This window comes from Nicotiana sylvestris, chromosome 7, assembly GCF_000393655.2.
Source record: "Nicotiana sylvestris chromosome 7, ASM39365v2, whole genome shotgun sequence".
In the NCBI taxonomy this organism is placed as follows: Eukaryota; Viridiplantae; Streptophyta; class Magnoliopsida; order Solanales; family Solanaceae; genus Nicotiana; species Nicotiana sylvestris.
In genome coordinates, this window is record NC_091063.1 from 165,184,608 (window position 1) to 165,212,373 (window position 27,766).

The 27,766-nt window shown below is 35.8% G+C and overlaps 2 protein-coding genes and 1 pseudogene across 2 annotated transcripts; 2 read left to right on the top strand and 1 right to left on the bottom strand.

The window, feature by feature from the left end:
• Positions 1-3,723: 3,723 nt before the first annotated feature.
• On the top strand, positions 3,724-11,510 carry LOC104214723 (uncharacterized; annotated as a pseudogene).
• A 4,096-nt stretch (positions 11,511-15,606) lies between these two features.
• Positions 15,607-16,356, bottom strand: LOC138874080 (uncharacterized mitochondrial protein AtMg00240-like). Its single transcript, XM_070152585.1, has 2 exons — positions 16,017-16,356; positions 15,607-15,716 (listed from the first exon to the last, which is right to left on the bottom strand). Exons 1-2 carry the CDS (start codon positions 16,354-16,356, stop codon positions 15,607-15,609), a joined length of 450 nt encoding a protein of 149 aa, XP_070008686.1.
• Positions 16,357-24,352: 7,996 nt separating this feature from the next.
• On the top strand, positions 24,353-27,521 carry LOC104214722 (uncharacterized). The gene is made up of 3 exons (XM_009764434.2): positions 24,353-25,090; positions 25,970-26,512; positions 27,104-27,521. Exons 1-3 carry the CDS (start codon positions 24,365-24,367, stop codon positions 27,314-27,316), a joined length of 1,482 nt encoding a protein of 493 aa, XP_009762736.1. The 5' UTR covers positions 24,353-24,364; the 3' UTR covers positions 27,317-27,521.
• The last annotated feature ends 245 nt before the right edge of the window (positions 27,522-27,766 follow it).

The window sequence follows — 27,766 nt, forward strand, 5'->3', positions numbered from 1 at the left end:
CACGATCTCACAAACTATTTACGAGTACTACAAATAGTGGTCTAAACAAAGAAAATACATGTCTGTCTCCGAAATAGATAAGAATAGAAAGAAACAAGATAGAAGGCGACGCCAAGGCCTGCAGACGCCTGCAGGACTACCTCGGGTCTCCGCTGGACTGAAGGCAGCAACCTCTAACTACGGTCTGTATGCTCCAGTACCGGGGTCCGCTGCGGTGTACTCATACGCTTTCCTACACATGTTTTTCGTGTGCAGATCCAGATTCTTCTACTCAGCCATACTATCCGTGAGGTAAGGCTATTAAGAGACTTCAAGGTATATCTGCCGCATCCGCAGACCTAGAAGTCCCTCTCTATTCTCCCTTCAGTTATAGGCTTTTTCCATGTATTTCCTTGTTATTAGACTTCTGGAGTTAGAAACCTTATGTATTTTTCTTAGCTTGTGCTTCATGAGATTCCGGATTTTGGGAGTGTTATTATTGGTTGAGAGTGTTATTGTTATGTATGCCGAGCAGTATTTTAAATACTTTATCTATATTTACCTGTTAGATGACTAGTTGTGCTTTTGAATTCCTTCCTTTTACCACAAAGTGTTAGGCTTACCTAGTCGTAGAGACTAGGCACCATCACGATAATTCACTAAGGGAAAACTCGGGTCGTGACACTGCTTCACCTATAGTTTGGCTGGTCTACCACCTCCCTGCAAATGATTGGTTAATGCTCCTCTACCGGTCCAATTATCCCACTAGAAACTACAGTTGCCTTTTTAAACTTTGTAGCTGATATTATGCTCTGCTTTAGCTCTAATCTTCATTATATTTTTTCAAATGTGAGAATATACTGGATTCGATCTTTTGTTCACTAGATGAGCTCTTTTACAGTATTTATTCTTGAGAAAAAGTGGACCAAAAGGAAGGTTGAGTCCTGAATCTCCACCATATTTTGATGCTAAGAGTATCAATGCTATCTTCTACTTTCCTGACTCCAACTCCACCCTTGTCTTTGGGTAGACAAATATTGTTCCTTGAAATCCAATGATATTTATTTCTACCTTCAGTAAAACCCCAAAAGAACTTAGCAAAGTGCTTCTCCATAAGCTTAGTAATTCCTTTAGGAGGGTTCATAATACACATCATATAAATTGGGAGAGATTGTAGGACATGTTTAATGAAGATCATCCTCTCTCTAGGAGACATCATGTTACCCTGCCATCCATTGAGTTTTTGACAATTTTAGAGAGCAGTCCATCAAAGAGACTGTTATCTTCCTTCCATAATAGATAGGCCATCCTAGATAGTTAAATGGGAAATACATATCCATAAATCCAATCACATTCTGTTGGCACAAGTATGCGGAGCTATGATAAAGAAACTCTTGTCATTGTTAACTTTCTAACCATATGCCTACTCATATCTGTCAATCAGCTTCTTAATGAGACTAATTATATCGTTATTACCTCCACAAAAAATTACAATATCATCAGCATAAGCTAAGTAGTTAATGATAGGACCTCTGTGATCCATACTAAAAGGAATATAACTAATAAAATAATTCAACTCATTTAGTGGACTGGAAATAACCTTAGCCTTAATGATAAACAAAGAAAGAGATAAAGGAACCCCTTACTTGAGGCCCTGTGAAGATGTAAAGAAACCAATGCTAGCGCCGTTAATAATGATAGAGTACCAGACTCTTTATACAATCCCCTAAATACGATAGATCCAGCTTTAAAAGAAGCCAAACTTTCTTATCACTACCATCAGGAAGGTCCAAAAACTCCTGTCATAGGCTTTGGCCATGTCAAACTTTATGATTACATTGCCTCCTCTATTCTTCTTGTTCACACCTTGAGAAATCTCTCGTCTAGGAGAATATTTTCAGTTATCATCTTTCCCTTGAGAAAACCACTCTGGTTCTCACAGATGAGCTTGCCTAGAATAGGATTCAATCTTCTAGATAGGATTTTGGAATTGATTTTGGCAGTGAAGTTACTCAAGCTAATAGGTCTCATATATGAGAAACTACTAGGAGAGTCCACTTTAGAAATAAGGGCTATAACACACGAAAATTTGCAAATCGTCCTGAATTCCTTTTTTATGACCCTAAAATACAAAAAAATGAGGAATGGTCATGGTGAAATGATGACCATTGTTTATTATGTCATTTTTATGGGGAAACTTTAGACGATGCGAAACCAGTAACCCAGATTCATGCAGATAGCATGGACATAGCACATGAAAATCTGGAAATCATTTTGAATTCCTGTTTTATGGCCTTGAAATGCCAAAAAATGAGGAACGGTCATAGCGAATCGATAACTATTGTTCATTAGACCATTTCTATTGCCACCCCCCTCAAATTTTAGACAATCTGGAGCAGGTCACACGAATACATGCTAATCGCTTGGATTGTAGCGCACAAAAATTAAAATTTGTCCTGAATTCATATTATGGCCCTAAAATGCCAAAAAAAAGAGGAAAGGTCACGACGAAGCGAAGACTATTACTCATTAGGTCATTTCTGATGGGATCGTAAAATTTTAGGCGATTCGAAGTCGGTCGCCTGAATTCATGCAGATGGCGTGGACTATAGCACACGAAAATCTCAAAACCGTCTTGAATTCCTCTTTTATGGCCCTAAAATACAAAAAAATTAGGAATGGTCATGGTGAAACCATGACTATTGTTCATTAGGTCGTTTTTGATGAGCTAGAAAATTTGTAGGTGATTTTGAGCCGGTTGTGCGATTTCACGCAAATGGCGTGGACTATAAAATACGAAAATCTAAAAATTGTCATGAATTCTTGTTTTTTGGACCTAAAAATGCCAAAAAAAGAGGAACGGTCTTGATGAAGCTATGACTATTGTTCATTATATCATTTCAGATAGGTTCGCAAAAATTTTCTGAATAGGAGTCGGTTGTCTGAATTCAGGCAGATGTCGTGGACTATAACATACAAAAATTAGAAAATCGACATGAATTCCTGTTTTATGGCTTGAAAATACCAGAAAAAGAGAAATAATCATGGCAAAGCAATGATAGTGTTAATTATATTGTTTCATATGGGCCCGAAAAATGTTAGGCGATTTGGAGCCGGTCACTTGATTTCATGTAGATGGTGTGGACTATAGCACTGAAAATCTAGGAATTGTCTTGAATTCCCATTTTATGGCCCTAAAATGTCAAAAATGAGGAATGGTTATGGCGAAACGATGGCTATTGTTTATTAGGTTGTTTCTGATGGACTTGCAAAATTTTAGGCGATTCGGAGAAGGTCGCCTGAATTCATGCAGATGACGTGGACTAAAGCACACAAAAATCTGGAAATTGTCCCGAATTTCTATTTTATGGCCCTAAAATGCCAAAAACGAGAAGTAGTCATGGCTATTTTTTAGTGGATAATACTGATGGATAACTATTTTTCTAATCCACTTTGCTACCACTATGCATAAAGTAAGTGATAAAGTTGCTGTCATGTGACCAGGAGGTAACAGGTTCAAGCCGTGGAAGCAACCTGTTGCAGAAATGCAGGGTAAGGCTGCGTACAATAGACCCTTGTGATCTGGCCCTTCCTGGGACCCTGCGCATAGCAGGAGCGTAGTGCACCGGGCTGCCCTACCACTATGCGTAAACTAAATCCTTAAGAAAAAGAGTTTAACTAATATCAACCAGCCACTATATGAAATCAGTGAGATTAGAAAGGTACAGAGATTGAAGGGAATCGATGTCTCAGCCATCACAATCTTCCTCATCCATTCAAGTTCCATTAAAACTTCCTAATGACCTTAAATTGGTCCCTAAGTTTTGGGCCATTTTTATGAAGGGCTTTCTAATTATTATCTGCTTAGTCGCCTCTATTTCTCTAATCTCCTTTATTCCTCATTTCTCCAACAGCAATGCTTATAGTGCTGCTCCGGTTACAAACTACAGACAAAAATATGTCGTTAAAGAAGAAGAAGAAGAAGAAACAAACATATCCCACATTCTCTTTGGCCTTGCAGGGTCGGCTAAAACATGGAACAATCGCTCGCGTTACTCTGAGCTCTGGTGGAGACCAAATGTAACGCGAGGGTTCGTGTGGCTCGATGAAAATCCCCAAGAAAACGAGCCGTGGCCGGATACATTCCCACCCTATAGGGTTTCCCAAAACACTTTCACATTCAAATATACATGTTGGTTTGGTGACAGGTCAGTTGTGAGGATTGCAAGGATTGTAAAGGAGAGTTTTGAACTAGGTTTAAACAATGTAAGGTGGTTCGTAATGGGAGATGATGATACATTGTTTTTTCCTAAGAATTTAGTGACAGTTTTAGCTAAGTATGATCACAACCAAATGTATTACATTGGTGGGAGTTCCTATAGTGTGGATCTGGATGTACTATTTTCCAATGGTATTGGTTGCGGCGGCGGAGGTTTCGCAATTAGTTATCCTCTGGCGGCGGAGCTCGTGAAGATTTTAGACGGTTGCATTAATCGCTACCATTACTTGTTCGGTTCTGATCAGAAGATCGCTGCTTGTATGGCTGAGATTGGAGTTCCTCTCACGAATGAACTTGGTTTCCATCAGGTATATATTCTTTTAGATTCAGGATTTTACTTTACATAACACTAGGATAAAAGAGCAGTCTGGTACACTAAGCTCCACTATGCTCAGGGTTCGGGGAAGGGTCGGATCACAAGAGTCTATTATATGCAATCTTACCCTGCATTTCTGTAAGAGGTTGTTTTCACGGCTTGGACCCGTGAAAACAACCTTACGTAACATTAAGATAATTTTTGAAATTGCTAATCTATGTGTATTCATCTTATTATAGGTTTAATTTTCTGGCATAGATTATTTGATAACTGTATTTTTTGGAGTTAAAAAGGATTTGATTTGATTATTTTATCAAATATTTTTCAAATATTTGTTCATTGTAATATTTTTTATTTTTGTAGTTTTATGTAGTAGTCAAATATATAAATTTTTGTATTAATAAGGAAGTGTCATTCTATCCCAATTTTTGTGACACTTTTTGCTTTTCAATATTAATTTTTTTTATTTTGATCATGTATCTGGAGATAGAATTTTTAAGTTTTTCAAAATAAAATTAACATATTTGGAAACTACGTGAAAGTAATAGTATTTTGTTTGACTCTCGAAATCCGTCACATAAGTAGGGGAGGGCGTATATGTTTTTTTCATTATGGAAAGGAATGAAAGATTTACTTAACATGTTTGTTTTAAGATGGATATATTCAAGGAAGCGCACGAGGGTTTTTTGCAGCACATCCCGTGGCGCCACTGGTTTCACTGCACCATTTGGAGATAGTAGATCCTCTAATTCCATTGATGAGCCAAGTCGAGTCAACGAAGAAGGTGATTAAGGCTTACAACAAGGACCCAAGTCGGGCGATGCAACATAGTTTGTGCTATGACCTAAAGAGAAACTGGTCATTATCAGTTTCGTGGGGATACTCAGTTCAGTCATATCCGTGGTTGATGAATACTAGGGAATTGAGAACGCCAATGCAGACGTTTAAAACACTTAGAGGAATGGACGGACAATTCACATTCAATACTCGGCCAAACTATTTAGAACAGTGTAAGATGCCATTAGAGTATTAGTTGGATCAAGTTACTGACATTGGCAATGGTGAAACCTTGACAATTAATAATAGGATTAATGTTGATTCTAATTACAAGCAATGTGAGAACCAACGTTATAAATCAGCATTAGCAGTTGATAAGGTTAAGGTCACTGCTGGAATTCTATCCCCCCAAGTATGGAGACAGGTAATTAATTTCTATTTTATTGGGATTTTTAGATAATTATGCATATATTATATATATCTTCACTAGCTATTTTTAGTTTAAATAGTTGGGTGGGAGGCTGTTTGGGTTAATTTAATAATGAAATGAGACTTTTACACAAATAGCCGTCATATTCCTTATTTACTTTTTCTAGCTATATACATAGTTTATACATTGATTTTACATAATTATACACATATAATACATAAAATTATGCATGTATATATGATCAGGGTTAAGCAGTTGGGTAGGCGACTATTTAGATTAATTTAATGAAACCAGTCTTTCTTAGTTCCTCTGGCATGTGACATAACTCGGAGTATGATCGGGGTTAAATTACTCTAATGTAGACTTATCAAGTTTTTAAAAGTTTAAATTTGCATATTTGAAAACAATATAAAAAGTATTATAAGTCACTTATATAAGCAATAAAGATTGCATAGTAATAGTGTCACATAAACTGAGTAGAAAAAGTATTAATGTTACTAAGATCATATTCACAAGTAAACACGAACTCTCCACCCTAAATCTATATTATATAGTACCATTTTTAATTTATGGAGAATTTAATTATTCAACTCGTTTTATAAAAAGCAGGCACCACGTCGGCAGTGTTGCGAGGTTATCGACGGCAAAGATGATAGCTTCATACAGATCAGAATTAGAGGTTGCAATAAGTTGAAATCAGTAACGCCGCCGTTTTACGACAAGTACGGAGAATTCGCCTACTTTCAAATGGACGTTCAACCATTGAAGTGGACAAGAAGTTTACAATCTATGATAAATGGGAAAAGAAAATGAAATCGTGCTAACAAATTGTATTTCGCGCTATTATCTACTTCCTCCATCCCTTTTCATTGTCATAGATTTAAGATTTTTGTTTGTAACTTGAGTTGTTGGGAAATAAAAAATTTGTCTGAGTATAAGTAGAATGTTTGCAAATCAATCAAGTTGGGGCCATATTATGAGTGTTAAAGTGAGTGCTTCCTAGAATTTGCCCAAGTCCTTAGCCCTTTCGTTACGAAGTAATGTAAAAATAAATAAATAAAAAATATAGTAATATTTAACGTGAAAAATCACCAGGCTCAAAAAGATGCAAAAATTACGATCTACTCTATAACATTTAATTTAAACTCCACTAAAATAAATGAGCCAGAAAAAAAAAATTTAGACTATAACTCTTGCAATTTAAGGCTTAACCCACCAAACATTGTCACAACTATTATACACTCTCAAGTCACTCTGACTCTGAGAAACTCGAGTTCACAAGAACTACTTCAAGAGTCAAATGGGTTAATTGTTCACGTTTGTCAAAGTACTATGCTCTCGATCTGTGTGAATGGGTTTTCAGCAAGACAAAGTGATGTTTTAGACGTTAATACCACACAGGAGGGGTGATTTGTGTGATACCCAATTTTCGCTTTAATTGGACTATAGAAAAACCTGGTTCTTCTAGGTATTTCAACTACTACTGTTTGCGGAATAATAAATACAGAAAATGAAGAACACAGAGATTTTCACGTAGAAAACACCTGGCTCAAAATGTGAAAAAACCACGACCTACTACTCAGTAGGATTTTCTCAAACTTCCACTAAAATCAAAACACCATTTTACAAAAACACTTTGTAAACCTAAGGATTAAATCTAATCCCGTTGTGGCACACAACCTCAACTGTTGCGACAACTTCAAGTTAACTCTACCTTGAACACTCTAGGTACCTAATACAATTGCTTCTACGAAAGCGGAAGGTACAACAAAAAATTTCCTACTACAATTAAATTAGAATAAAGAATAGACACATGGAACTGGTTCTTCTATCTCGTTCAAGTAGGTTCAGGATTGCATACTCAAATCACACATAAATTGCTTGCAAAATCGCCTTGCTCTTTTGCTTTCAATTTAAGTTTAACTTCTGCTTGTGTGTGTTGCCTGTAACAGAGAACAACACTAACATTTAATAGGTTAGTAATCAGAGCTTGACTGGGATTCAATTGCTACTCTTCTATCGTAGAAGAGTTCATGATGATCTCAAACTCTAACACTATCTTCATCCTAAATTGTGTTCTCTTCATGTAAGGAGTCTTTCTCTCCTTATCCAATATGCAATCTTTTCGATCATATAAGGAGATATTGCTTCTTGATCAGTTAAATTTATCTCATTCACGTGCATCTCACATGTGCAGGTTAATCATGACTGTGCTTCACAAGATGGACCTGGTCCATGTCTGAGTTCTTTTGTCAGTCTTCAAAACATCACCTGTTCTTGGGTCAACAAATTCTCACTTTTTGATGATGACAAACTCTATGCTTTTTACTTACTCGGATCCTGTACGAACTTAGCTTATCCATCAATACAAAGTTTAGAAAATTCACTTATCATCAAGGACCAAGTTAATTAGGTTATAAATATCACTTATTCAGAATGTGTGTAAAGCACTATATACAATATCTCTTCCCCCTTTTGGCATCATCGAAAAGTTACATACAAAGTGTAAGTCCTAGATTTTAATAAGTACTCATGGCCACTGGGGCAACTGCAAGTGCAATCATGGTTTAATCATCAGTAATCAAGCAAACATATTTAAACTATCAAGGAAAGATTAACATTGAACAAGAGCAAAAACAGTAGATTTCATTGATAGAAGATATGTTGCTACCACAATCCACAACACTACAAGAAAACGGCTTATTAGCGACCATCATTTAGCGACGAGATTGAAATCTAGTCTCTAAAACTATACTTATAGTGACTAGATTTATTTCTGGTACCTAATTCTAGAATAAATAACGACAAGACTGAATCTCGTCCCTATAATTATAAAATTCTCATCCCTAATATGCAGAATAGAGCTGGAGTGCGGGACTTGAGGTGCCGCCCAAAATTTCTTCTAAAATTTTAATATTTTTATAATTATAAAGAGATAGAAACCTAGAAAAAATAATACAAAAATAGAAACTCTTAAAAACATTCCCCAAGTCGTCATTTAGGAACTAGGGTTTACTCTCTATCTCTCAACGTTTCTCTCAAAATCCCCAAATCCTTATCACTTTGACAACTAGTTCTGGTGTTTCATCAAAATCTATTCTTGATTTCATTGTTCAAAGTGACGATTTTTATCATCAATCTCTTCACGATTATTCTACAAATTATTCAATTTTGCTGAGTTATTTTGGGTAATTGTTTCCACCACTAACTAAAGTTGGATCGATTCTATTGAGTTGACATTCTGTGATTCAACAAGCTGTTTTTATGGCGAGGCCGTCTTTCTGAGCCATTTTGAGAAGAAGAGCTCATGTCTTATTCACTTCAGCCTTCGCATTGAGATGAAAAGGAATTGTTTTTTTGTGGTCTAAGGTGCTTCCAAGAGTATTTTCTTGAAATTCGTAAGTTTTTCTTCCCATAATCATATTCTCTTTATCTGCTTCAGCTATGCTTGCATATGTGCGCTGACAAATTTGTTGCTTGAATGCAAGATTTGATTATCTTTACAACTTTCTTTAGAGATGAAGTGTTCCAATCATCGATTAGTATTCCTTTCTTCCACTCACTATTTTAGACTTGCTGGGTTTTGCTATTAATTCTTGTGGGTTTTATTTTATTTCATTTACAGGCGCAATGAGTTATTTTTAATATTTATTTTCATTGTTGCTCTTCATTTTGTTGATGGATACATGTTATCCATGTTTTTTCTGAAATTAGGTATTTATTTTATAGTGCGATTCTTACTATTATTATACTAATGTCAAATATTACAACTAACCACTCCCTTACGTACTAAAAGGAAACTTTAATCAATAGAATTATTATACTTTGTTACCAATACGTGTGGAAGTGGACATCGTTCTTAGGTTGTAAAGAACCTGGTTTTTATTACTGATTTCTATCTTTTTAAGATGGAACTACCGTGTGGCTGCTAAAGTCTAATTTAATTATTTCTTCATGGGAGGGTTTTGATGTATAAACTTATGTTAAGAAGATACTAGGTTCAGTCTAATAAAAGTTGGAGATAGGCATCTCGTGATATTCCAATTGTTCAATCTACAACTACAACAATTATGCTTCAATCTTGAATTAGTATATATATATATATACCAGAAGTTCAATCAAGAGCTCGTATATACTTTTTATTTTATGTATATTTTAATGTAGTTTTGTGGTATCCAGAAATCTAAATAGGATAAACAATGCAAAAGTTTGAAATTTGAGTGGAGTGGAAGATTTCATATTAATTTAATGAAATGTTCATTCCTCCTTGTTTGTGGAGCATCATACTGGCAAAAAATGAAATACTAGATCAGGCAGAACCAGAAGCTAATAGCACCATTACCACACTTATTTCCTAATTCTCACATTTGTTAACTTTGTTTATTTTGTAACTACCTATTTATCAAAATAATAATAATAATTATAAGTTTGAAACTACCTAGAAATTATCATTATCTATATTTACCATGTGTATTTGTTGCAATGGTGCTTTAGGTTGGTAGTTGTCATTCAAAGAATTTGAGAGTTCTATCCCTTTCTATTTTGATTTTGGGCATTAAGTGTGTGGGTGATAAGATCCAGGCTTAACTATCACTTGATGAAAAAATGCTTAAAGAATTATGCCCTGTATATAAGAAAAATGTCAGCTTGCTGTTGGCAAACCATTCTGGCTGCTCAGTACTCTTGCAGCTAGATGTGTTTATTTGATTGAAAGTGGATTTATTGTTCTTTCATGGATTTTCTTCTTTTGTGAGGTCATTTAAAATCCAAACTGTTTCATTCTTGATTTTTATGTATCAGGATGTTGCAATGAAAATCATTTCATTTGCTCAGCAAGGTGCTAGAGCTATTTGTGTGCTGGCTGCCAATGGCGCAATTTCAAATGTTACACTTGGTTAGCCAAATTCATCTGGTGGAACTTTGACCTATGAGGTGTGGCACTTTACTTTGAGAAATTTGATTTGCATGTATGCATCTGCTTCATTCGTAGTCAACTGTTTGCATATATTGTATAGTCTCTGCATTCTTCTTATAGAAAAGAGCTATTGGCATTCTGCTTGATCTCCTCCTTGTCTTTAAAAGGGAAGCGAAATACTCTAGATGTTTGCATTTATGCGAATTCTTCGAAACATGCAACCTTGTGCCGCATTATAATGAGTCTGTTTGAAGCTTTGACATCCAGGTTGATATGGATTAAATTTGTTATAGTGCGAAGGCGCTCAACTGCTTCTGTATTTTTTCCCTTTTAGTTTGAACATTCTTGTATTGATGTTTTCCACTGACATGTAAAATATAGAGTTCTGTCATCTTTGGTGAGACATGTTGTCTAATTTCTATAGTATGTATAGAGAAGTATTGTTCCTTTATCCCACGTTGAACCAATCCAATAAAATAGTTATGGGTAATCTTTCTTCCTTAGATAATGCCTAGTAATCTAACTTATGATTCATGTTTTTTGCAGGGTCGATTTGAAATTCTGACCCTGACAGGATCGTATATGTCTAGTGATAACAAAAACCAGAACTGGTGGGATGAGTGTATCCCTCTCGGACCCTTATGGTCGAGTTATTGAGGTGGACTTGCTAGCAGCTAAGTTCCTTTTCTTGATTCTTTTCTCTTCTCTTCCCAGGAGAAAGTTCGATAGCTGGAAACAATGCCATTTGAAGTTGGCACAATTTGAGTTAAAACTTGAGAGAGTTAGACAGCAGGTCCAGAAAGCTCTTTCATGATTCTTGTAAAAATTATGTTTCTTTTACTTGTCACAAGCATATCTATGTGCATGTGCATTGATCATTATGGAATTGTTAATTATTATCTCACAAGTTAATGGATAATTGCAAGGACACCAAGTTTTAGGTTCAAATGCAGGATAATTGTCAATAGTTTTCTTTTTATTTTTGCATCAGTAGATCTGTGTTGAGTGATATGAAAATTTGCTACATTGAACTGATAGGAACATGAACCCCTCACAGTTTCTTATTTACAGAAGAACCCAAAATATGATTATGATAATAAAAAATAATTATTTGTTTGTCTCCCTCTAACCCTATGGAACCTATTTGTACATAATAAGATGTAGTTCTCCTAGTCATTGATGAAACAAATTCATTTTTTGAGTGTCCCTTATAGTGTTTTAGTTGCAGACATGACTATTTTGTGTTTTCTTTCATCATGCAAGTTCCTTATATGACCAAAACATTGTTATATTGCAATTTGTTTATGAAATAATGTAGGTCTCACAATTATTTACCCAATATTTCTAGTTGATTATTATAGTTTTTTAAGTGAATTCACTTCATACTTCTCATAGGTCATGAGACATCAGTTTACAAGTGAAGATGCAGATTTTGGAGACTTCAAGTTGACAAGCTAATTATCATTAGCCCAGAACTATAGACAACAATTCATTTTATTTGCAAGTGACATTAATTTATTTTCTTCCTGAGGGGTGTGTAAATAATACAGTACAAATGGAATGTTAATCCTTTTTTTTGTAATATGAGTAGAAGTATATATATATATATATATATATATATATATATATATATGAAGACATTATTGATAAGGTTGTCTATATGCATTCATCATATACATTATGAATGGAATAATATTTCGTAAAAGCAGGACATAAAACGACCACATTTCATAAGATCTTTAAGGACCAGAAAATTTTGCCCTTAAAGTCATATTAGGACCTGTAAAATCTTGTCGTTGAAAATTAATAGGCACAAGATGCAGCATCTAACATTCATTTTTATCATTCTTTAGGGACTAGAAATGTGGCCCTTGAAAGTATATTAAGGACCAAAATCACACTAGTCGTTAAAGGTTTTTAAGGACTGACCACTAAATCCCGTCGTTACTGACCTTTAGCGGCAAAGCTTCTAGCGGCCAGTTCTAGTCGCTAATGATATTTAACGACCAGAATCGGACTTTTAGGGACCATTATTCTCGTCCCTAAAGGCTCTTTTTCTTGTAGTGCAACCAGAAGCCAAAAACATTTAAAACATGAGCAAAAAGATAGAAAAATCCGTAATCCGGGTCACTGAAGGTACTAGACAGGTTCAGGAGACAAAAGTTAGGATTCCTAAGGCTTAGGGGAGCTAGAGGGTTGGTTTTGGGCTTGAAGAAGATTCAACATATTATGAAGAATTTCATCAGTCTTCTCCTTTTCTTTTGGTAAGCTCAGTTTTGACAGCATCGCTCTCAAATTCCACCTCTGCCACATGAGCCTTGAGCCTAGCTATCTCAGCATCCTTGGCTTCACGTTCCTGAATAAGAGCCCTAACTTTGCTGTTGATAGGAGTCTTTTTGGAAGAACCAGGTTCATTGGAGATGGCATTGACTAAATAGTAAAGCGATTAGAGTGTTAATGCCAAAATGATCCTTGCTTGAGGTCATTTCCCATTTCTTCAGGGGCACACTACACCTATCTAGACTCGTAGTTAGAATAAAGCCATAGGGGGTAGCATGAGCCTTGGAGCCATTTATGACACTGTCCATCAGCTTGATGATGAAAGCGGGTCAATTAATTTGCCTTTCACTTTCCAGGCACTCCATAAGAACTAGGTCCATATAATTGGCAATATGCTTTCTCTCCTGTCTGGGCAATAGGCACTTATTGACAAATTCAAACAAGACCCTGTGCTAAGGCCTCATTTCACTTTTCTGAACAACCCTAGACTCATTCACATCTTCAGCATCACAGAACCTCCTGGTAATGTCAAGGGCAGTAAGAAGAGAGTCCAGACAAGGCCACCTTTGCCTTATGTAATCATCAAACCCCTCAGAGGGTATACCAAGGATCTCTCCCAATTTTTCTGCATCAAAGGACACTTGAACTCCCTTCACCAAGCTGCTAACTTTGTTGTACTTAACTTTTGCGTTTGCCATAAACTCAATTATCTCATTCCTGGCTAGCCTACCATCCATCTGAAGGACCATGTCCTTCAACCCCTGAGCAGCTAAGGCATCCACCAGTCTCATCATTCCTGGCTCCACCAGGTCTTTCAACAGTCTTTCTTTAATCTTTCTTTTGCCAAACATGGCAAGCTTGTCTTGTTCACCATCAGAATCATCTTCTACTTCTTCTTCACTCCATTCCTCATCTTCAGAAATTTTCGCTTGTTTACTTTTTACTGCAGACCTTGTCCTCTTGGCTAGTGAAGGTTCAGCAGCCTAAGACACCGAGGAAGACTTCTTGGAAGAAGTCTTGGGCTTTTTCGTCTTGGGGGTCTGAACCTTCATTGGCTGAACTTCCTCCTAATGGACCTGTTCCATCTCCTCAACCTCCACAGCTTCTGAGGACTCTGTAACCTTTTCTTTTCATTTAGCCAACTTTTTCTTCTTACTCGTAGCAAGAGCCTTTTGGAGATCACTCTCACTCTGCTTTACCTTGCTTCTTGTAGCTCTTTCCTTTGGCAATGAAATTTCAGCAGTTGATGAGGATGAATCCTTTCTTTTCTTGGAGGGTTTGGGAGCACTAAGGGCTTTTGGTGTGGGAGTTCGTCATTTTTTAGGATCATAACTTTCCCCAACCTTTTTCTACAGGTCAGGTAGAGTCTCTTCAGTAGATGAACCAGGTTCATCTCTTTGTGTGCTTAAATGAACTAACCCTTCAGCAGGTTCACCAGAACCACTTCCCTCTGACTTCTTGCCACTCTCTTCTACCTTTTCTTGTTCAACCCCAAAGATAGCAGGCACAAAAAAATCAGCAGTGAGTGAATGATCAACCACTCTTTTCCCATTTCCCCTCTCTTCACCACATGCACCCTCTCTCTCTTTTTCTTTTTCAGATTTCGTTTTACCTCCACTCTTAGGTAACTTAGGTAATTCTACTTCCTTAACATGCCCAACCAGCACAAACCTAGTTTCTAGATTTTCAAACAAAGAGGAACTTGCCTTAGAAGGGTATTCTTGAGTTTTTTCAGATTCAGAAGACCCGGGTTCTTCTCCCTCACTGGCAGATTTGTATGACTCAAAATCAGAGTTAGAGTTAGAGTCTTGGACCTGGCTTGCCTTTAATTTCTCATTTAATTTCTTCTTGAGAGCCCTAGACGCTACTGTTTTCCGAGCAAGCATTTTCACCCTTCTCAGCCTGGGTTTGGGAGATGTACTAGGTGGATGAGGGGTAGATGAATTAGAGGGAGTGGGTGGTGGAGGAGTTCCTAGATTGTCTTGTGGGTTGGACATGATCGTTGGTTTCTTGAGAGAATTTGTGAATTAGAATTTCGGAGAGGAGGGCAAGTGAAAGTGAAGAAGGATTGACGGTTTGGAATTATGGAGATGGCAGAAGGAATGATGTATATTTAAAAGAGAAATACACATTTAATATGTAACAACAGATTTTAACAGTGGTCAATTAGAGTTCTAATCAACCTGAAATTGCAGGTTTGAATGATCGGTTTATCTTCCCTAGATTTTAGGCACTTTTTGTGGTTTAGAGTTCTAGGCTGACAGAACTGGTTCAAAGCTAACATATAGAGTTTTCTAAGGAATTGAACAATTTTAGGACTTCTGCTCATGATTTAAATATTTATATTTCTAATTGTGCAGAGCATAGAAAACATACCTTAGCTTTCAGATGACCTCATACGGATGAACCAGGTTTTTCATTTAGAAATCTCTTAAACATGCCTCAATTTACTGTAATAGAGAAAATTTTGTAAGAGATTAGTGAGTCACATTAACACATGTCACAGGAGAATACTAATTATAGTATGAGACTAAGTAAAAATTAATCTAGATATTTACACATGTTCAGATTTCCTAACCAATTTTTTTTCGTTTTCAATAAAAAAAATTCATTGTCATTCTGAGCTGCTCCTATTGGGTGATCTTAATCATCCCTAATTCTAACATGTTCCTCTCAAAGTTTTCTCTACTTAGTGCTTTAGTAAAGATGTCAGCAATTAGTTTATCAGTAGCACCGCAATCTATGGTGATCAATCATTTCTCATAGTTATCTCTCAAGAAGTGGTGTCTAGCATCTATGTGCTTAGTCCTCTTATGATGGACCGGGTTCTTAGTCATACTTATAGCACTAGTGTTATCATAAAAGATAGGAATGCAATGAACTTTAATGGCAAAATCTATCAGCTGCTGTTTGATCCACAACAATTGAGCACAACAAGAGGCAGCATCAACATATTCAGCCTCAACAGTGGATAAGGCCACTGAATTCTGATTTTTAGTGGCCCATGATACAAGACATGAACCAAGAAAGTGAGCCATACCTGAGGTGCTTTTCCTATCCATAAGGAAACTTGCATAATCAGCATCAACATACCCTACTAGATTGAAACTACTACCTTTAGAGTACCAAAGACATAGATCAGTAGTGCCTTTCAAATATCTCAGTATCCTCTTGACAACAGTCAAGTGAGATTCTTTTAGATTATCCTGAAAGCGTGCACAAAGCCCTACACTGAAAACTATGTCAAGTCTGCTGGCAGTAAGATACAAAAGTGAACCAATCATACCCCTATACAACTTCTGATCAACAGATGAACCCGGTTTATCGATGTCCAATTTAGTGGCAGTTGCAATGGGTGTGTCTATTTTTTTTTGATTCATCCATTTTAAACTTTTTGATCTCTCCTTTGCATATTTCTGCTAATGGATCATGGTTCCATTTGGGCTTTGTTTAATCTGTAAGCCTAAGAAAAAGTTAAGCTCACCTATCATACTCATTTCAAATTCACTTCCCATTAATTTGGCAAAATCCTTACTTAATTTGTCAGTGGTGCCCCCAAAAATTATGTCATCAACATAAATTTGAACCACAAGAAGATCCTTACCTTTTCCCTAAAGAATAGGGTGCTGTCAATCTTACCTCTTTTGTATCCATGATCAAGCAGAAATTTGGATAAGCGTTCATACCATGCTCTAGGAGCCTGCTTGAGTCCATATAGGGCCTTGTCCAATTTGTATTAATGATCTGGACACTCCTTACTTTCAGACCCTGTAGGTTGTTTAATGAAGACTTCTTCCTTCAAGTAGCCATTTAAGAAGGCACTCTTCACATCCATTTGGTAAAGGGTAAATTCCATGTGTGCCGCAAAGACTATGAGGAGTCTTATTGCCTCCAGTCTTGCAACATGATCAAAGGTCTCATCATAGTCTATGACCTCCTCTTGGCTATATCCTTGGACTACCAACCTTGCCTTGTTCCTTGTAACCGTTCCATCTTCATCAAGTTTGTTTCTGAAGACCCATTTAGTGCCGATTACGGATCTATCCTTGGGTCTTGTGACTAGATGCCACACTTGGCTTCTTTCAAACTGATTGAGCTCATGTTGCATTGCGTTTACCCAGTCTGCATCCTGCAACGCTTCAGCAACATTTTTAGGTTTAATAAGAGACAAGAAAGCATCAAAAGCACAAAGATTCTTTAGCGAAGATCTTGTTTTGATTCCAGAGGTTGGATCAGTGATTATGTTCTCAATAGGATGAGAACTTTGGTACTTATAAGGTTTCACAACCAACTGATTTCCTCTAATATTTTGTTACTGAGGAACAGGCTCATGGACAGATTCTATTGAGGTATTTGATTCAGTTCCCCCTGTCAGGTTGCCCTGGGTAGAAGAACTTGTTCCATCACCTGTTCCTTCTTCTTGTATAGGTTTAGCATGGGCTGTGATTTCATTTATGCTTCTTACAAGCTCAATAACTCCATCATCATATTCCTGTCTCTCAGAAAGAATGTTAAATTCATCAAAAACCACATATACACTTTCTTCTACACACATAGTTCTTTTATTATACACTTTATAAGCTTTACTATATGAATAATATCCCAAGAATACTCCCTCATCACTTCTGGGATCAAACTTACCTAGGGAGTCCTTTCTATTATTGTGCACAAAGCACTTGCATTCAAATGCCTTAAGATGGGATATATTTGGTTTTCTCCCTTTAAGTAACTCATAGGGAGTCTTCTCTACAAAAGGTCTAGTCATGCATCTATAATGATGTAACATGCAGTATTTATAGCCCCTATCCAGAAGCTATGAGGTAGTTTACTAGAAAGAAGCATAGTCCTAGCTATATTTTCAAGAGTCCTATTCTTTCTTTCAACCACTCCATTTTGTTGAGGAGTCATAAGGGCAAAAAAATTATGATCTATATCATGCTCATCACAAAATTCAGCAAACTTAGCATTTTCAAATTCGGTTCCATGATCAGACCCAATTGATGCAAGTTGATTACCTAGTTGTTTTTGAGTTTTCTAACAAAGGCAGTAAATATATCAAATACTTCATCCTTAGATGTTAAAACATTACCCAGGTAAACCTAGAGTAATCATCAATAAGTACCATCACATATTTCTTACCACCTCTACTCAACGTTCTCATTGGACCACAGAGATCTATATGAACCAGTTCTATCATCCTGGTTGTGCTTACCATTTTATTGCTTTTAAAGGATGATCTTACCTGCTTCCCATTGCACAGGCCTCACAAACTTTGTCTACTCTTAGGTAACCCTATCACCAAGTCCTTGGAGACTAATTTGTTGAGTTGATTCAGACTTGCATGACCAAGTCTTTTATGCCATAGGAGGGGATCATTATCCAGCACACTCAAGCATGTGAGTTTATTTTCTAAAAGAGTAGACAAATCTACAATGTAAATATTGTTAACACTTTTTCCCTGCAAAACAATTTTGTCAGTGGTAATATTAATTATAAAGCATTTGGTAGAGGTAAATGCTGTCACACAATTGTGATACACTGATTAGGCTATATTTCAAACCATCTATCAAGTATACATTCTCAATGGAGTGTGAGTCTGTCTTACCTACCTTTCCAACCCTAAAAATCTCACATTTTTTCCATTTCCAAAGGAGACATTACTTCCTTTTAAGTCCTCAAGTGAAAGGAACTGGTTCTTGCTTCCAGTCATATGTTTTGAGCAGCCACTATCCATGTACAATATTTGGCTATTTACCTTCACTTGGACCTGCAAAAAGGAATCAGGGGTTAGTCTTAGGAATCCAAACTAGTTTGGGTCCCTTTCTATAGGCAAGGGGGTAAATCAAATTCCTTTTAGCTCACCTAGGCAACCTATTTTTCTCTTGAACAAAGGCTTTGTTCTTTTGACTGGCCTTTTCTTTTGCATTACATTCATTTTTGTAATGACCAGTCTTGCCACAGTCTGTGCAGATTTTTTTTCAGGAAGAGTGAGGTACTTGCCTTTAGGGTCCCACTTAGGTGCTTGAGCCCTATAGACAAGTCCTCTCTTGTTGCTACTGTGATGTTTTTGTAGCCAGGAAAGTGAATCAGAAGCCTTATTTCATTTGCAAGTTCTGTCTAGTTCATGCTTTACCTTCCCTAGATCTTCTTTTAAGACTCTTATCTTCTCATCTTTCCTGTACAACTCATCCTTCATTTTTCCTAGGTTTTCTTCTAAGGTGAGATGTGTGTGATCAACTTTCTTCTTACTTGTTCCTAGTTTTAGTTTTAAATTTTCAGACCTAAGTTCTAGGTCACTAATGTCAAGTTCAAGAACCTGGTTCTTCAACTCAACATTTTTACTATCACTATCATTAGCCCTAAATTTTAGATTTTTACATTTGGCTTTTAAGATCACGCACTCCCTAGACAGCTCTTCCTTCTCATTGTTAATTATCTCAGACTCATCGATGAAGTCCAGCAATAGTTCAGATAACCTCTCTTTATACAAAAATTTTATCTTGTCTTTGAGATGAAGGACACTTACCTCTTATTCATCATCTGATTCTCCGATAGCCATAAGTGCTTGTTCATATCCAACTTCATCTTCTGAATCCTCATCTGATGTTTCTCCCCAAGTAGCAACTATAGCCTTTCTTGAACCTTTGTTCCTTTTGGGTTGAACCTGTTCCTTCTTCCTGTTCCTTCGTTCAACGCTTTCCTTCTTCCATTCAATTTCCCATTGAGGACAGTTTTTGATCATTGACCAGTCTTACCACATTTGTAGCAACCCTCGTTGGTCTATTTCTCAGGATCCCTTTGTTTGTTGAAGGTTGTACCTCTTGAAGAACCCTTTCCTCTCATTAGGTACCTTTTGAAATCCTTTGTGATCATGGCCATTTCATCATTCTCCAGCTCTGCACCTTCAGCTATTCTGAGAGCCAGACTCCTTTCCTTCTTGGGTGCATCCATTTTCATGGTTTGCCTTCTTAGTTCGTAGGCAGTGAGGTTTCCAATCAGTTCTTCCAGCTTGAGAGTAGCAATGTTCTTTGATTCCTGAATAACAGTGATTTTGCTTTCCCAAGTCACTGGTAAGAGTCTTGTGAAAATTTTCTAAACCTTGTCTTCTTCAAGGATAATTCTCCCAAGAGATTCAAGTTCATTTGTTAGTGTTGTGAACCTTGTGTACATCTCCTGGATAGTTTCTCTTTCCTTCATAGTGAAATTCTCATATTGAGAATATAGAAGTGTTCCTCTTGATCTCTTTACTTGAGGAGTTCCTTCATGAGCCACTTGTAAAGTGTCCCATCTCCTTGACAGTGGTACAACTTTGAATCCTGCTGTACTCGTCTGGACCCAATCTACACACAAGCTATTTCTTGACTTTGACATTTTTCTCCCATTTCTTCAAGTGTTCAGCAGTGCAGTCATCTCTTGTCTTTGGCACGTCCACTCCTTCAGCATTCTTCTTTGTAGTCGCTAGGGGACCATCAGTGACTATGTCCCAGAATTCATAGTCTTCTCCTATGATGTCATCTCTCATCCTGTTCTTCCACCAAGAATAGTACTGACCATTAAAGAGTGGAGGCCTAGCAGTGGATTGCCCTTCCCAGTTTCCAGGTGGTGCACTCATTTTGATCTTTTCCTAAGGTGTTAACCTCTTTAAGGATAACTCACTCTGATACCAATTGATGTTTTAGACGTCAATATCACATAAAGGGGGGGGGGTGATTTGTGTGGTACCCAATTTTCGCTTTAACTGAACTATAGAAGAACCTGATTCTTCTAGGTGTTCCAACTACTACTGTTTGTGGAATAATAAATACAGAAAATGAAGAACACAGAGATTTTTACGTGGAAAACACCTGGCTCAAAAGGTAAAAAAATCACGACCTACTACTCAGTAAGATTTTCCCAAACTTCCACTAAAATCACTGAGCCAAAACAGCATTTACAAAAACTCTTTGTAAACCTAAGGATTAACTCTAATCCCGTTGTGGCATACAGCCTCAACTGTTGCGACAACTTTAAGTTAACTCTACCTTGAACACTCTAGGTACCTAATACAATTGCTTCTACGAAAGCGGAAGGTACAACATAAAATCTCCTACTATAATTAAATTAGAATAAAGAATAGATACATGGAACTGGTTCTTCTATCTCGTTCAAGTAGCTTTAGGATTGCACACTCAAATCACACATAAATTTCTTGCAAAATCACCTTGCTCTTTTGCTCTCAATTTGAGTTTAACTTCTGTTTGTGTGCGTTGCCTGTAACAGAGAACAACACTGATATTTTATAGGTTAGTAATCAGAGTTTGATTGGGATTCAATTGCTACTCTTTTATCGTAGAAGAGTTTATGATGATCTCAAACTCTAACACTATCTTCATCTTAAAGTGTGTTCTCTTCATGTAAGGAGTCTTTCTCTCCTTATCCAATGCAACCTTTTCGATCATATCAGGAGATATTGCTTCTTGATCAGTTAAATTTATCTCTTTCACGTGCATCTCATATGTGCAGGTTAATCATGACTGTGCTTCACAAAATGGACTTGGTCCATGTCTGAGTTCTTTTGTCAGTCTTCAAAACATCACCTATTCTTGGGTCAACACAATGGAAAACCATATGTACAATATTAGTTTTTTTAAACGAAAAGTTAATATTTGTGGCGACCCTTAGTCTCCTCTAAAAGGGATACAAGAAAATTAAGTTCTGTTTGCGTCGACCTCATGTTGCTACAAAAGCATTAGTAGTGACTTTTGCTCGACTATAAGGCCAATAAAGCAATCGCTCCGTTTTTTCCTTAAAGATGTATTGTATATGTATTATTAAAAAAAAGTTTATATTTACAAAGAATTTTTGGAGCGAAAGTACAATAACTTTAATGTGAGGATCATTGTAATAATTAGAAAATAAAATAATTATTAATGAATTATTTCCTTACATGGGTAGGGTAGCTATTTTTTTTCCTCATTTATATTCTAACAACTAATACATGCCCATATTATTATTTATATATTTACCTTTTTCATTCTCTCATTTACTATTCTTATTCATAATATAGAAAAGTCTCTCAATCGGCAACTTACCGCGGCTTACAAGTTGTCTTCTTCAAAGCATTACAACAAACAATCATTGATTGAAGCAATGCAACACTTTTCGATATCATTATATCAACTTATCTTGCTCTATAGTTTCTTACCCTTTGATTTCTGCTACTATATATTGTTTCTTATACTTCGATTATCTTATTTATATGTGATAGCTACTGCTCCTTTTTAGACTGTTTTATCATGACTTTTTAGCTTTCGTTACTTTCATTTTCATACTGCGTTGAATTGATTGTCCTTATCTGACCTTTTTTTGTCATGCTTTCTCTTAAGCCGAGGGTCTATCAAAAACAATCACTCTACCTCCTAAGGTAGAGGTAAGGTCTTCGTATACTACTCTACTTTGTGGGGTTTTACTCGGTATATTATTGTTGTATATCAACTTATTAAATTATTGAGCCGGTTTTATTATTCTACCTTTATTTTATACTTTTTCATTGCAAATTTGTCTTTGATATTCTTACTTAGGGTCTCTCTCTGAAATTTGGCTTTAGGCCCCCAATCTTATTGAGACGGCGTGGTCTCACTTGGGAATCCCACTTGTGAATTGTTATTTTTGGGGCGTCTTTGTCTACTTTGTATCATGACTATGACCGTGTATCACAACGACTTTACTAATTTGTGTGGGCTTGGATACACTTCAAGATTACTTTAAACGTCTTATTAAGGTTTTAATTAGGCTGAAAAAACATCCAAAACTTATGAAGTTGTACATCAATATGGTTAACCATTTTTACAAAGAATTATTGAATTAACCCTTAAAAAGGATAGGGTGTCAGCACGTGTAAACACTACTTGGGTCTATTTGGTTGTGACATTTTAAAGGGTAAATAAATTCATCTTGGATAAGTATAGGGTGGTAATAGAATAACCGTAAAGGTTGAGCGTGAAATTAACTTTTCGCTACAAGTATATGGAGCAACTTATGTATTTTCCCGCCTTTTTTACTAATGAAACTTGTAATCCAAGTTTCGATACTCAATTACCTGACTGTTAAGAACCGTCATTTATATTATATTGTTTTCCTAATCTAGACGTATATCCTTTTTAGCGTTCCAAGAGTGGGAAAAATACTTTTAAGTTTTATCATACCACACCATTGAATATAAAAATATGTCTCCTGTATAATCATTGTATAGTTTAATATATTTAACAAATTTCCGATTTAAGTTTTCAGAAAACAGTTAAGTTGACCTTAAAAATGGGTATAATACATCTTCCTAGGTGAATATAAAAATGCCTTTTTGAGATCTGCATTTCAACGTTTGTCCACCGATTGTCTCTTTTTCTATGAAATATATTGCACCACAAAAATAATTTTACAAACATCAATGTATTCGTACATTGTGAAACGAAAAGAATAATTTTATTTTAGGTATGCTTTAACATTACGAATTGGATGTGAAAACGGTACGAAAGGGAAAGATTTAATTGAAAATTTACTTTTCTTCCTTCGTTCTCTCCAATCTATTTTATATTCAGAATAAAATAGAACCTTACCTCTCCATAAGACGTGATTAAATTATTTGAAAACTCGAATTAAAACTCATCTAGCTAATTAATCCTCCCACTGATCAAGGGATATTCTTGTTATGTTATATCATATACACATTTAGTTTAGGACTGCATTTATTATAAAAGCCAAAAAAAAATTCAGAACAATATTTATATTATTTTAAAATATATATCCTCTATAACAACAATTCACTATAGCAGCCAAACAAATATCGCAACAAACGAGGCTGTGATAATAGAAGTTTGAATATATATGTTGATTGTATCTATTTAAGGAAATAGTTTAAGTTCTATACACTGACAGCATAAAAATATTTATTCAATCAGACCACTCATTAATTAGTTATAATAAATCTCGTAAGCGGTAATTGATAACCTGGTTAGGAATAGTAATTAAACTACTATCGCAAGTTAAAATTCACCAATAGCATAGTCTAAAAAAATTTACGTTGTTAGTGCATAACCTAGGTTCCTTAGAAAAAGAGTTTAACTAATATCAACCAACACCGTAAATAATGAAAAAATAACACTATATAGGCGCTCTCAAAATAATAGCCGAAAAGATGTATAATATTTTGTATATATATACATTATGTATGTTATATACAAAATTTATACGCATTTTCGGTTATCATATGTAAATAGTTTCTGGCGCGGGTTAAAAGTGATAATACATCGTAAATAATTCGTGAGATTAGAAGGGTACCACCCATTGAAAAAGAAGCATAACAAGCTTCACCGTTTTAGAAAGACATTTTTTCCACTTAAAGAAAGCAGAGATATGAAAGGCTTTCTAATTATTACTATCTGCTTGGTCGCCTCCACATCTCTTATCTCCTATGCTTACAATGCTTATGTGGTTACAAATAAACTAGTTGTAGAAAATATAAGCAAAGAAGAAGAAGAAACAAAGATATCCCACATTCTCTTTGGCATCGCAGGGTCCGCTAAAACATGGACCAATCGCTCGCGTTACTCTGAGCTCTGGTGGAGACCAAATGTAACGCGAGGGTTCGTGTGGCTCGATGAAAAGCCCCAGGAAAACGAGCCATGGCCCGAAACTTCCCCACCCTATAGGGTCTCCGAAGATACTTCCAACTTCGAGTACACGTGTTGGTTTGGTAACAGGACAGCAGTGAGGATTGCGCGGATTGTAAAAGAGAGTTTTGAACTAGGTTTAAAGAATGTGAGATGGTTTGTAATGGGAGATGATGATACAGTATTTTTTCCTGAGAATTTGGTGACGGTTTTGGCTAAATATGATCATAACCAAATGTATTACATTGGTGGGAATTCTGAAAGTGTGGAGCAGAACGTAATATGTTCCTACACTATGGCTTACGGCGGCGGCGGAATTGCTATTAGTTATCCTCTGGCGGCGGAACTCGTCAAGATTTTGGATGGTTGCATTAATCGCTACCATTACTTGTGCAATTCTGATCAGAGGATTGGTGGTTGTATGGCTGAGATTGGAGTTCCTCTCACGAATGAACATGGTTTTCATCAGGTATACGTACATCTTTTAAATCAAAAGATTTTACTTTTTGTACAACTCCATCATTGTCATTTTAACAATTACTTACTACTAGTAGATAATTGTGAAACACTATTTATATCTGGAGAATCAAAAAAGTATTACTTTGATTAGAATTTTATCAAATATTTTTTCTAAAAATTTAAACTCCCTCGCTTCCATTTTATGTGATAATGATTGATTGAACATGAAATTTAAAAAAGAAAAATAAATTGTTGAAACTTGCTTTCGAAAGCGCATAGATATTTGTGTGACTGTAAATCATTTTATTAAAGTTAAATCGTTTCTACATATAAAAATATTATTTTTGTAACAGACTAAAAAAAAAAGCACGCTAGATAAAATGGGAGGGAGCAGTGGCGGACCCACCTTATAGCAAGGGGTGTCAGTTGACACCCTTCGCGGGAAAATTTATATATCTGCCACTTTATAGCAAGGGGTGTCAGTTGACATCCCTTCACGAGAAAATTTTATGCGTATATACACTATATGTTAACTCTCCTTGATTTTTTTTATGTTTACTTTTATATATTTTAATCTTCTTAGTGAGGGAGTGATACCATTTTTTAGTTGTCGAATATGTAGATTTTTATGTACTTTTAAGATATATGTCCGAAATTACATCCAAAGTTGGTTGGACCCGCTTTAACCTTGACATTCCAAAAATAAAATTCTTTTTTAAACACTCAAATCTGATTCCAAAAAAAGAAAAAGAAAAAAGAGAGACAAGCTTGAAATATATTCATTAGCCTCTTGTTATGTGTTCCTATTCATTGTTAAAGGGAAGGCAAATAGAAATTACTATATATCTTATATAAAAACTGAAAGATCTATTTAATCTGTTTGTTTAAGATGGATATAAATGGAAGCGCCCGAGGGCTTTTGGCAGCACATCCGGTGGCGCCGCTAGTATCACTGCACCATTTGGACATGCTCTACCCTCTAATTCCATCAATGAGCCGAGTTGAGTCAGTGAAGAAGGTAATTGAAGCTTATAACAAGGATCCAAGTCGGACAATGCAACATAGTTTGTGTTACGACCTAAAGAGAAATTGGTCAGTATCAGTGTCATGGGGTTATACAGTTCAATTATATCCATGGCTAATGAATGTCAAGGAATTGGAGACTCCAATACGAACGTTCAAGACTTGGATAGGGTCAAAAGAGCCATTCACATTCAATACACGGCCAAACTATGTAGAACTGTGTAAGAGGCCTATAGAGTATTACTTGGATCAAGTTGTTGACCTTCCCAATGGTGAAACCTTGATCAGTTATAGTACCATAATTGGTGAATCAAATGAACAATGCGAGAACCAACATTATAAACCAGCTTTAGCAGTTCATATGGTTAATGTCACCGCGCCAATGCTATCTCCCAAAGTATGGAGAAAGGTAAATTTCTAGTTCTGATGTTTCATTTTATGTGAACCTGTTTGTCTTGGCTGACAAAGTTTAAGAAAAAAAGAAGTTGGAACTCAAGGTCTTTATAAGAGCACTCTCCGTTCCCAAAAAAATTATACTTTTTGCATTTCAAGAGCCAAACCAGTTGTTTTTTTACTATGATTTTTTCATATATCTTTTAAATACTTTAAATTATTAATTCTTCTGACTAGTTTTTATGTAGTTTCTAAATATATATAAATTTTATTTTAAAAACTTAAAGATTTTTATGTCCGAATTCATGGTCAAAATTAAGAAGTTTGACTCTCGAAATTCTAAAAGTATTTTCCTTTTTTGGACGGAGGGAGTACTATATACGCATTTTTTGTCGCCATAGTAAAAAATAGAAAGTTTAAAGTTAAATTATTGTTAAAATAGAAATGTGTTATTCTTTTCTAAACAAACTAAAAGAGAAATAATGTCAGATAAAATGGAATAGAGAGATTAATTTATTTAGTTTGATGAAATATTTCTTATTAATTTTACTAACATAAGATTGATGAGTATATATGTACAAACTTTCCACATTCTATGAAAAAACAGGCACCACGACGGCAATGTTGCGAGGTAATCAATGATATTGGGAGCGTCTTACATATCAAAATTAGAGGTTGCAATCAGTGGGAATCAGTAACGCCGCCCTTTCACGACAAGTATGGAGACTTTGCCTATTTTCAAAGAAAGATTCACCCAGTGATGAATAGGTCAAGAAATTTAGAATTGGTACTTGAGAGATCAGCAAATTTAGATCCCTAGATGTTAATGAATTATACAGAAATGTCTGCTCCTCGATTCCCTCTGTTTTGACCTATTATTATCGTTTGCAAGCTATGTTACTTGGACTTTCCTAAAATATCGATGGGTGCGCATCGAATCCTCTAAAAGTAGGTATATTTTGAAGGATCCGACACGAGTGTGACAATTATTTTGAAGAGTCTGCGCAACATAGTTTGCAAGCAGGTACGCGCGCGTTTGCATGTTGTAATATCATATATAATAATATATTCATTTGAACAAAAATAAAAGTTATATATATCTAACATGGTAGTATGTTGCAGTGTAACAATTTTAAATCACCCCTTCAAAGGAAAATATGGATCATAGATACAACACACTAATTTTGAAGTTTTTATTTAGATTAGAACTTTGAATCCGCAATATGTACAAAGATTAACGCTTATTTTATACATTTGAAGCATTAATCTA